General features: G+C 37.7%; 1 protein-coding gene across 1 annotated transcript in view; it reads left to right on the top strand.

Annotated features, from left to right (window-relative positions):
- Nucleotides 1-11860, top strand: part of ubr3 (ubiquitin protein ligase E3 component n-recognin 3) — a 381077-nt gene extending 369217 nt beyond the window's left edge. Inside the window, 1 exon segment of the mRNA XM_085986233.1 lies at nucleotides 9401-11860. Coding sequence (XP_085842359.1) covers nucleotides 9401-9518 — 118 coding nt within the window. The 3' untranslated portion in view covers nucleotides 9519-11860.
- Nucleotides 11861-12940: the final 1080 nt, after the last annotated feature.

Genomic DNA, 12940 nt, shown 5'->3' on the forward strand with positions numbered 1-12940 from the left:
TAGGCGGTTTCTGACCCATCCTTAACGTAATACTCAACACAATTTTCGTGAATGTAGAAGTTCAGATTTATGTGCTTTCATATAGGCATAAGACCTCTTTACTTCTCATTGAAAGTATTTGAGGTTTAACGTACATATTCAGCCATGTACACAGATCACTAAAATGTAGTAGTCAAGTATAAAAAAAAATCAAAATGGCTAATGGAATGTTAGCCTTTATAACTAGAGGGCTAGAATATAAAGGGGAAGATGTTTTGATATAACTATACAAAGCCTTGGTTAGCCCACATCTGGAATACTGTGTACAGAAAGGATATATTGATTGTGGAAGGAGTGCAGTGCAGATTTACCAGAATCTTACCAGGACTTCAAGAGTTAGATTATAAGGAGAGATACATAAACTAGGCTTGTAATTCCTGGAATATAGAAGTTGAGGAGTGATTTGATTGAGGTTTTTAGGATTTTGAAAGGAATTGATAGGGTAGATAGAAACTTTTTCCACTGATGGGGGAGTTTGGGACAAGGGGACATGACCTTAAAATCAGAGCCAAGCCATTCAGGAGAGAAGTAGGGAAACACTTCTTCACACAAAGGGTAGCAGAAGTGTGGAACTCTCTCCTGCAAAAAGCAGTAGATGCTCGCTCAATTAATAATTTTAAATTTGAGAGCGATACATTTTTGCTAGCTAAGGGTATAAAAGGATATGGAGCCAAGGCAGGTGGATAGACTTAAGATACAGATTAGCCACGATCTCAATGGATGGTGGAACAGGCTCAAGGGGCTGAATGGCCTACTCCTGTTCCTATGTTCCTAATACAAACATTTCTTTTCAGCTTGATTTCAGCAGCAAGGATGTTCATCAAGTGATTTGAAGTGGCGGCGGCCAAACTCCAACTGTACCAAATACACATCCATCCTCAGCTAGGCAACTGGCTTATTTGAGCTGTCACTCAGAAATATGAAAAGACCATGGCCCAAGGGGATCTAATATTTTATACAAACTGGATTTTTGCTCAATCCATAGAGGTATTAATTGAAGCTTTCACAGGAGCTCCCCACTGCATGCATTTGCACCCTGAAGCCTTATTTTCAGCTATTGAAAGTCTTCTACTATGGCTCAATGAGTTTAATCAGTTAGTAGACCTGTACAGACCAGAAAGGTTTTACATGCTGAGTTATCTTATCTCAGCCTGGGAGTTGAGGGGGTGCTACATTTGGCCTCACAATCCCTGAGTTATAGAGACTAAAATTGTCCGTGATTCCTGCTCGTGATCACGATTCAGCAACCCCTGCTGGCATGTGTGTGGTTGTTGGATGAGGACAGAGTTGGACTGCTTTGGACTCTTGGTCTTGCTGTGAAAATACATAGAAACATAGAAGATAGGAGCAGGAGTAGGCCATTCGGCCCCTCGAGCCTGCTCCGCCATTCAATGAGATCATGGCTGATCATCCAAATTCAGTACCCTGTCCCTGCTTTCTCCCCATATCCCTTGATCCCTTTAGCCTTAAGAAATATATCTAACTCCTTCTTGAATATATTTAATGAATTGGCCTCTACTGCCTTCTGTGGTAGAGAATTCCACAGGTTCACCACTCTCTGGGTGAAGAAATTTCTCCTCATCTCTGTCCTAAATGGCTTACCCCTTATCCTTAGACTGTGACCCCTGGTTCTGGACTCCCCAGCCATCGGGAACATCCTTCCTGCATCTAGTCTGTCTAGTCCTGTTAGAATTTTATAAGTTTCAATGAGATCCCCTCTCATTCTTCTAAACTCCAGCGAGTATAAGCCCAATCGACCCAATCTCTCCTCATACGTCATTCCTGCCATCCCAGGTATCAGCCTGGTGAATCTTCGCTGCACTCCCTCCATGGCAAGAACATCCTTCCTCAGATAAGGCGACCAAAACTGCACACAATACTCAAGGTGTGGTCTCGCCAAGGCCCTGTACAACTGCAGCAAAAGGAAACACTTAAGAAAAAGCTAGCACTTTCCTACCTGCTTAGTTGCTAAGAATCTCATAGCAAATTAAAGTAGAATAAATAGGATTGAATATGTATAAGATTAAGAGACCAACTACTTAATAAATTGAAGATAAGCAACATGAAGTGCAATATAGATTTAGGAAACCTTGATAATTCAATGTGGTTTACAAGGGACAGATGTCCTGAAAATGTATTTGGTGACTATGATGTGGAGTTTGGATCTGGGGGATATATAGTTAAGATCTTTATTCACAGGATATTTTAAAAGGACTTAAAGTGGCACTTTTACAATAGGGAGTTACTTATAGTAAGATTGTAGTTCAAAGAATTAGAATGCACCTTTTAGTGAGCAATCTACCTTTGTCAGCATTAAAAAATCATCTACTGATCTTTATTAATGCCTATTTTTTCCCCAAGCTAACTCTTATTCAAATCACTCCAATGTACAATTTTCCATTTATAATCCTGTTAAAAATAATTTTTGTATCCAGTTTTCCACATTGTTGCAGTTCCATGGCTGTTATTTTTTCAACAAGTACATTTTTGGGTATCTTAAAGATCCTCTAATGATCCAAATGTAGAATAGCCAATACAGTTCCCTTGTCTATAGTTACACTTCTTGTTACAGCCTCAAAAGAATCCAAAAGCATGATTTAACTTCCTTAAATGCATGCTTGCTCTCATTTGTCATGTTCTGTATAGACAAATAACTTGTCATTGTATCCTTAATACTTGCCCACACCTTAGCTACTGCTGAAGTGAAATGAACTGGTATGTAATTACTAGTATTGTGCTTCTGACCTTTATTACAATGGTAAAAAATGATCCTTAACAATTTCTATACTCAATTACTTTGCTACACCCCTGAATTTGTGACTGGAGATTTAGTGCATTGTGCTTAGTCAATTGAAAGAAAGTGCCCATTTGATCTGTACATTAGACCTGTGTTTAAAATAATGTTTTTGAACAGATTGACATACTTTTATTCCAAAAAAAATGTTGTTTTTAGCTGATTGACCGGATGTGAAGATTCTCTGATTTGGTCTGCTGGTTGCACCATTAGTTTCATTGACAGATCGATTACTCACAGGACTGAAATGAGGTTGCTGGTGTATTGGCCCCCAAGTCATTTATGCTGATGATTATGCTTTTGCTATTCAAACTAGTGACTTTTCCACCTTGGAAACCACACCCACAAATGGTCTGAAACTCATGACTGAGTACTGCCTGTGCAATGGTGTCTTCAACCAAGTACCATATAGATCTCCTCTGTCTTTCACTTGCACAATGCTAGTGCCTCTTAAGAACTATCATCTTAAATGATCAACTCCTCAAACCTGATGCTCACAGTTTACTTGGTTACCAACCTTGACCAAATCACTAACCTACTAAAACCATTTACTGAAAACTGCCGAGAAAGTCAAAATCTGCAATAACCTATTCACCAAATGTACTGGCTCTACCTGGGAAGCAAATGCTTCCATTTTGCGTTCATCTGCTCTCGCATTTTGTTGTAGAATATTGCGTTCCAGTCTTGGCTCGCTCACCATGCACTGGTGAATACTCAACTGCACGCTACTGTGTGGGCTTGTGTCAGACACATTGCACACTCCTCCATGGTTATCAGTCCTCTGCGATATAGTTCCTCCACATCTTCATTGTTTGGATGTGGTAGCAGAATTGGTGAATAGATTTTGTGACAAAATCACGTTGCCAATTCACTGATTTGTTCTATCCACCAGTAGAGCTGCTCTCTTCGAGGTACCCAATACGGTCAAGCTTTCCTGGTTCCCTTGACTTTTCCGTACCATCTCGCTGGTGTGCAGAGTGGGCAGCAGATGTTTCTATATATCACCATATCATAGCTGACCCTACAGATTGTCAACCAGGATTCAACTTGGCCAGGTCGTAGTTGGGCGTTTCTCAACTGCTTTCGAACTGAACATGGACCGTGTGCCTCAAATCTTCACCTATGGGGCCTTAGCGATAACAACAAATGTTCTTGCGGACAAATAAAAACCATGTTGTACATCGGTAAATCGTGACACTAACCAAACTATCTGGTGGTCTGCACTTACTGGTGCATACTGGTGATGACCATGCTCAAAGACGGCTGGAATTATATTCGAGTCTGCATACACTAAATAAATAACTGAATTCCAAAAAATCCATTGCACCACCTGCTGCAATAATCTTAACATTTTTTGCATCCTTAATTTATTTTGATAATCTTCAAACAATCTTCTGTGCTCATCCCCATCTTTTTCTTGACCTGATAATTAAATATTCAGTGTCTTTGCAAAGCTTGTAGCCTAACCTTAAAACTTGATAAGATCCCAAGATAATTACGAATGAGGAAGGCCGTCAAGCTCAGTCCTCCTATTTCAATATCCAATAGTTTCTTAAAGGATTCCTGAGTTTTTGCCTGCACTACTCTATCTGGAAATCTATTCTATTTGTTGATCACTCTATGAAGAATTTCTTGATATCAGTACTAAATTTACCTTTAATTGGTTTTAACCTGAGTCTCTTTGTCCTATTTTCACAATTTAATTTAAAGTAGTATTTCAGATTTACTTTTTCCATTGCCTTAACTGTCTTATATATCTAAGATAATCTCTTCGATACCTCCTTTCCAGGCTGAAAAACCTACGTTTCTCCAGCCTTACCTCATTAATCAGACTGTTGACACTAGGAATCAGCCTTGTGGCCTTTGTGTCTTAGCAACCAGAATTGGATGCAGTACTCAAGGTGCTGTCTGACCAGAGCATTTACAGTGTAGTCACAGCTTCCTCTGGCACATTCTGTTGCTTTAGCTACTTAGCTCAATATTTTATTGGCCTTGTTGATTGCTGCTTTGCATTAGTTGGACATGTTGAGCGTCGAGGCTATAAAGATTCTCGGTCTATTTCAGCTTCATTTGAGCTATTTCAGTACCATCCCTGGATTACAGCTGTCATTTTTTTTCCTGCCTATGTGCAATAGTTTACACCTGTCTGCATTAAATTTTGTTTGCCACTGTTCTGTCCACCTACCTAGTACGTCTAGCTCATTCTGTAATTTCTGAGCTGCCTTCTTCATTTCCACTGTGCCACCCTTGTAAATACTTGAAGGAAGTAATCATTGACTACTTTGTTTTCAGCTTCATTTTCATGACCATTTTCATCCATTAGGGTTTTCATCTCTTCCTTGACTGGCCTTTTGATGTTGTCAAACGGAATGTATTTTTTTAAAAACTTTTTCTGTGAAATTACTTCAATACAGCCACAGAAATTTTTTCTCTTTGCCTAATACAATGTATATCTTAGCTTAAAGTCTTGCACTGCAAAGAAAGACTTTAGAAAGTCATTTTAAGTTACCAAACCCTGCTCATAGAAGAAAAGAAACTGAGAATTTAAATTTACTGTGGTTTGTTTTTGCACTAATTAAAATATTGGCCCAAAAATTGCTGTGACAGGCCAACGAACGGCGCCTGCTGTTAGACAGGCTTGCCCTTACCTTTTAAATCTCGATAATATTTTGGCCTGCAAGTTGCTGGAAGTATGAGATGGAAACGGTGCAGTGCCCTCTACAGGGCATCTGGGATCTGAGTGAACAGGACAAGCAACTGTGTATCTCCTTAATTTCAAAATCCTTCTATCTGATTGATTAACAGCACAAAGGCTGAGAAGGAAGTGTAAATTAGAATGGTGAATTCAATGTCAAATGAGATACAGAGAGGGAAAGAAGGATTGGATTAAGAGAGAAAAAAGAAACAAAAAAAAAAGCAAAAACATTTTTTTAATCTCCAACAATTAAAACCTGAAGGAATGAGACTCCACACTTGTAATAGTTAATTTTCAGCGTAAGATAGGTTGACTGGCAGTAATTAACACTTATCACATTGTTAAAAGGATACTTAGACTGAAATTACTTGATTTGACTTTCTGTGGTGAGTTTACTTGCTATCTACCAGGCAAGTACAGGAACTTCACATTGCTTAATGCATTCGAATGGGGAGCCAGACAGCGAGATGCTGTTTTTGTAAAGCTAACAGAGTAGCAGTGCACCTCCATCAGCAACTTTTCGATTTCTGTGTTTAATGTGCATTTGTCCTCGCTTGAAGTTGCTGTGGGATTTACACACAAATAACGATGAGCACTATTCGCCACGCCATTATATTGACAGCAATTTTTGGGCTATTAAATCGAATAATGCTATGACAGTAGCAGCAAAATGTCAAACTCCCTCTAAAAGTCAAACATTTCTGGTTGGTTAGGTGCCAGACACCCTGCTTTGTTTACCTATGTTTTGTTGAGCAGTCCTGTAATCAGTCTTTGAATTTAATTGTGACTTTTCCTAATGAATTAAGATGCTACTAACCTGTTTCTGAATCATTAAAGTCACTGATAAATCTTAACCATCCTTTCTTTGTAGCCAACCTTAATTGCTGAAACTGTTCTCTGTTCTCAGCACAGAAAGTTAAATCAAGTAATTTCAAGTCTAAGTATCTTTTTAACAACGTGATGAGTGTTAATTACTGCCAGTCAACCTATCTTGCACTGAAAATGAATTATTACAAGTGTGGAGTCTTATTCCTTCAGGTTTTAATTGTTGGAGATTTTTTTTAAATGTTTGCGTTTTTGTTGTTTTTTCTCTTAATCCAATCTTTCTTTCCCTCTTTGTATCTCATTTAACAATCTAAATTACACTTCCTTCTCAGATCCTTATTCTCTGGTGGTCTGTGGGAGATTCCTGTAACTATTAATTGTCTCAAATTCCTACTGAAATTAACAACTATTTTGTACTCTCCTAATAATTCCACGTTTTCGGTGAATTTTGTATCTTCATTTTGTTGGTTGGTTGATATAAATTGTACTTGTGTAAGTGCTTGCTCTGTTCTGTATTTCTCTTCTAGGGTGTCCTAGTGTTAAGGATTTTCCAAGCATGGAGTTTTGCTGCTGAATACAATAATCACTGTTACTCCAATGCTGTGAAGTGCAGTCACATTGTGGTTTGCACTGTTATATATTTTCCACTCAAACCTTTGTGCTATATGTTTTTTTTTTCTGTTGGACCAAATGTCAAGAACTAAACACCAACTGGAAACTGATTTTAATGCAAAACAAACTGAAAAAGGTGATGAGATAGCCTGACAAAACATAGAAACCATATGGTCTCTGGCTGCAAATGAATGCTTTGACTGAGCAGAAAAGTCCAGTAAGAGAAATGGCTGGAACATTACAAAAAGAATTATTGTCTCAGATTGAATTTCTTCAACCTGTCCAAATGTAATTTGTTGCCACCCCCCCCCTCTTTTTTCCCCTCAAATTAAGTGCACAACTGCATGTGGATTGATAAGATTAATTTCTTACTGCTAATTAGACAATTCATTGCATGCCTTTGGAATTGTAACACCTTCTGTGAATGTGATCACGTCCTACATTTAGGGAACATGCAGCTTGTTTGTTATTGCCCACCTTGTTATAATGCATGTTTGCTTCCCATCTAAAATTCTCCTTTAACTCTTTCATTCTATTAAGTCCTCTCTTCACATGAGCTTTGAGACCAGGATTTAGACTAAAATGTTAGTTAATTTTTTACATCCACAAATACCAGCTACGACTTAATGGCCTAGAGATTGGACCGTGACCATTTTTGGGCACGTGAGGAGCGTAGTTCTGCCCTGGCGCCTGAATGGTGAGGCCCGAGGCTTTCCTGATGTTGATATTTATGCTCCATATGAACCTCCTCCATCTTCATCCTTTCTCTGTGTTTATCGAGCGTCCTCTTAAATGCATCTATGCTATTTGCTTCAACTAGTCTTTGTGGTAGTGAGTTCCACATTCTAACCACTTTCTGGGTAAAGTATTCTTGAATTCCTTATTGGATTTATTAGTGACTGTAATATTTATGGCACCTAGTTCTGGTCTTCCCCCACAAGTGGAAACATCTTCTCCACATCTATCCTATCAAACTCTTTCATAATCTTTAAGACCTCTATCAGGTCACCCCTCAGCCTTCTCTTTTCTAGAGGAAAGAGCCCTAGCCTGTTCAATATTTCCTGATGGGTATAACCTCTCAAGATACAAGATATCATCCTTGTAAATCTAGTTTGCACTTTCTCCAGTGCCTCTATATCCTTTTTATAATATGGAGACCTGAACTGTGCACAGTTAAGTGTGGTCCAACCAAGTTTTATGCAAGTTTAACATAACTTCTCTGCTTTTCAATTCTATTCCTCTAGAAATTAACCCCAGTGCTTTGTTTGCACTTTTTATGACCTTATTAATATGCGTCGCTACTTTTAGTGATTTATGTATTTGTACCCGTAGATCCCTTTGATCCTCTACCCCATTTAAACTCTTAATATCCAATGAGTATGTGGCCTCCTTATTCCTCCTACTAAATGCACCACCTCACACTTATTTGATCATATTAAAAGATGTTTACGGTATCCCAAATTTGTTGACTTAGAAAACAGAACACAAATTTGTGCAGTGTCTGTTAGGCAATGTTGCAGTGTTCCTGTAATATGGACAATTATATAGTCAAACCAAATTGTACTGAATTTGCAGGACATTTTTTGAGCTATGGTTGATTTCAGTAATGACCATTATGTATTCTTCCTTATGTTTGATCTAAGGACATGCATGGTTATAATTCCCAGACATGAATGTTGACCTTGTCTACTTTGACCCTATAGATTTGTGTCCATTGCGTAAATTCTGAAATAGTTCAATTAGGAAAGAGTTTGATTCCTCTTTCTTCACTGAAAGGAATGGATTTATGCCCAGTCTGTGATGGGTCAACCATTGTGAAGCATATTGGAGTACTAACATGCAGCCAAGGCAGTGGAGGATACATAGGTTTGGGCCCCAACACTGTTCTGCTGTCTGCCTCAGTCATACTGATGTGAGGAAGCATCAAGGGAGAGAAAATTAAGGGAATAAATTGTTTCCAGAACATTGCTTCATGCCTCATGTGCAAATTTGCTGCCACGTTTCCTACATTACAAAAGTGACTGCACTTCAGAAGTACTCCATTGGCTGTAAAGAGCTTTGGGATGTCCAGACACCGTGAAAGGTGCTATATAAATGCAAATTCTTCTCCTGGTAGCTGGTTCAGAAGTGAATACAGTGGAGACTTCAATTGGGTGTGTGACATTGAGCGATGGAGGGATAGGATAAAGGAGGGATTTTGAGCCCTCTCAAATAAAATTGAAACTCCATTCTTCTCTCACCCACCAAAAGTTATCAATTTATCTGCTTTCAATAATAAAGTAGACTAAACCTATCTGTTTGACATATCAATAGTGTATTGCAGAGCTACTATTGATTAATATTCTAGGAATAGTAAATATCACTGTCTCATTGAATTAAAACATGTATTTTATGTTGTTTTGCTTTATACTTAGTGTTTTTTCTTTTATTTACAGACGTGGCAAGCCACTGTACCTGTGCAGCGAACGCTATAAAGTCTTGGAGCAACAATGGGTGACGCACACCTTTGATCACATCAATAAAAGATGGGGGCCACATTACAATGGATTATAGCTGACTTGCACATCTTTCCTGAAACCTGATAATCAAGAAGCTTCAGTTCATATAAATGTTATGGAGTTTATTTTTTAAAGTAGCCATTTTGTTAACAAGCAATCCACAAAATCATTATTCTGCATATACAAGGTGCTATTAATATCACTTTTATGGCACTGTGTGAAAAATCCCAGCAACCCTCAAAGCCTTTCTCTAGAAATGGGCTAAAATATCTTCTATAAAGTAAAGAGCTTATTATTTATTAGTCATATTGTAGCAATGTATGAAAGTACAAAAAAGCACAATTTGAATTCAGATGTGTCCCTCACTAAAATAAATGTAATGTTTGTAGTATATGGCCAAGACATGTAATTTTTGAAGGGTTGGTAACTGATTCTCTTTTCATAGGAAGAGTACACATCTGTAGGAGGGTAAAATCCAGGCATGATAGCTGTACACTACTTAGAAAAGGTTTATTTGAAGGCTGGTGCATCTGTTGTGGCATTTTTCTGTGCTGAGTTTTTCTATATTTTTGAGAGGTTTTGATCTGTAACTCTGGCCATAATAACTCTTATTAAGTTTACTGTAACTTGCCCAGTTTATTTAAAACAAATATACAAGACAAGGCTTCAATCTGTAGAAACTTTTGAATTAAAAGAAAACTAGGCTGTAAATCCTTCAGTCTCAGGAAATTGTGTTTCTTACTTTGTTAAAGGTAACTGAGCAAAATAAATCTTTGGAACTCACTGCTGCTAATAACAGAAAAAATACTTTTTTCCAATTGTGTTTATTTGGGAGCCTAGCTTTGTGCTTTGCAAGTTTCTAAGCACCTGATAGAGTTGGTGTGTTTACAAAGTTTGGTTACCATATAAAACCAAGAATGTTCCAATTACAGACATGCAACCTTGGCTTTTAAAACTGGACAGTGTGGTATGTTACAGAATGCTTGGATCTGAAGTACACAGGCCCTCCCTGTAGCAAATTTCTGTTTCAGATATCCACTGTCAACTCTTGGTTTGTGCAGTGTAATTACCACCATTTCTATTTGATTTACTAAACAGAAAAAATTCAGATGATTGTGGGAAATGAACAGTCCCAACGTATCCTCATGGCCAAAGTGCAGATGAGATTCAGAATTTAACTGCAATATGTTGTGGACAGTTCTGAAGTTGTCTTTTAATTATAGAAATGTCAGTGATTTTGAAGATCTGAAATCTAGGCATTATTTACATTTGCTTTATTTTTTGCTTTTTCCCTTTTTTAATTCAGCAGACTTTAGGAAAGAACTATTCAGCTTTTGACTAAAATATAGCTAATCTAGACATTTCCAAATGTCTAGTATAAAAAGTGCATAAAATAAGTTTGATTTTGTTTTTGGTGTTTTAAGGAAGAAAGCATTTCAGTCATATTTACAACTAATGAAAAGGTACATAGACCTGTTAACAAAAGTTCTGTGTCTACTAAACTACAGAAAAGCCTACTACAAGGAATTTAATAAAATTACATATTCAGAGAAGTAGTTCATTAAATGCTACATCTCATAAATATGGAAAAAAGAATTGTTACAAGATTGGTCCCATCAGAATCATCATGGACTGGCTTGTGGGATTGTTAGCAATGATTCATCTTTAATCTTTGGAAGCTACTGAAAATTGATGTGTAATAACTAATCTGATATTTTGTTTACATACAATTTCATAATTTAATGATTTACACCACCATCTGATATTGTGCAAAAATAATTGACAGACTTGACAATGCCCAATGCCAAATATTTCAAGTGGTCTTTTTTCAAAAATAAGACCTGTGCAGTGCAGAATGGAAGTTAAACCTGTAACTAATAAACAGCATCAAAGGCTTAAGCAGTTTAGCTACAGCATGTGATTATAAAACAGACAGTAGTGAGCACAGGTGTATAATGATTGTACCTGCTAATGCTGTGGGTGTGGTACCTAATTATGAATCATCCTAAGTTAATTTTAATGGCGTATTCTTTGTTGATCTGACTCTCAAAGATGGTAATTGGCTTCCCTTTACTTTTTATTCCCATACTAGTGGAGTTTGATTGCCAGATATACAGTTGATTTAAAAATGTACTTGAATTCATGCATGCTGCTGAATTAGGTTTTATTTTAGTTTTCCTAAGTTTTGTAAGACCCACTATACAACTTAATAATTTCATGCAAAAAAGTGGTGTGTAATTTGCAGATAGAGGTTGAGTGTTCACCAGTGTGTTACCCTGTATGAGTGAATGTTAAATACAGTACATTACTGTAAAGCTGAACATTTTCTGGCACATTGGAAAGTAAACTTTAGACTTAAAATGACTGTAAAATATGTTAATAAAAATATGTAAATCATATGTGTCTTTTTTAAGCAAGATTTTCAATAACTAGCAGCTCACTTGCCCTAGATGGTAAAAATAGAAAAAAAACTCACATTTAGAAATGGATACTTATAGAATTAATTTACCAACCCAAAAATTTACTATTGGGCAACTCTTCTGTTCTGTGCATTTGCATCTGACACTTTATCTGGAGGCAGACAGACTTTAACTAGGAACATGGTGGGTGGTCTTCTATAATTTACCTTAGGGAAAGGTGTTCCCAAGGTGCTACAACCTCTGAAATTGCTCTAAGGAGCATTTCCCAAACATTTCTTTTTACATGCATTGGTTCAGGTTGGGAAATCCCTCTTCAGTGGCATTCTGGAAACATCCAAATGCCCAAGGCTAAAAATGTAAAAGTCTTCATAACTTCAATCCTTAGGTGTGTCTATTTCAATAATTTACTTAGAAATACAAGCATCCATGAAATGTCCCAAAACACGCACTGTTGTGTTTTATGGTTTCTCATTCGACTTGATGAACTGATTTTTCTTTATTTTCAAAAAAATCACCAAAAATATTCTATGGAGTGTGTCAAAGCATGCTATTTAGATGTACAAGAAATATACACTTGTTTTTAGCAGATAATGGGGTACAATCATACTTGTAAAGAAAAGTATACTGTTAATATACAGACTAACAAACGTACATTTAGTTCACTATCATGTGCTGCTATAAATTGCCACAATGGCTGGAATTTTTACTTTTGGACCCGCGGGGGTGGGGTGGCCAGTAGAATGCGTGCACATGACATCACGGGCTGGCACATGACATCACGGGCTGGTTCCCCGCCTGGAAGTCAGCCTGATTGACGGGCTGACTTCTAGTCAAGCAGGGAACACTAGACAAGAGGCTGCAACCCCAGGTAGGTCCGATTCCCGACTCCAGGTGAGGATCCTGATCCTGGTGTGGGGTTTGATCCCTGACCCTGGGGGTTGTTTGGGGAGGGGGCTGGGAGCAAACACTCCTACATAGAAAAATAGAAACATAGGAGCAGGAGTAGGCCATTCGGCCCCTCTAGCCTGCTCCGCCATTCAATGCGATCATGGCTGAT

Source organism: Somniosus microcephalus, chromosome 4 (assembly GCF_052327205.1).
Source record: "Somniosus microcephalus isolate GS21.2 chromosome 4, FLI_Smic_1.0, whole genome shotgun sequence".
NCBI lineage: Eukaryota > Metazoa > Chordata > Chondrichthyes > Squaliformes > Somniosidae > Somniosus > Somniosus microcephalus.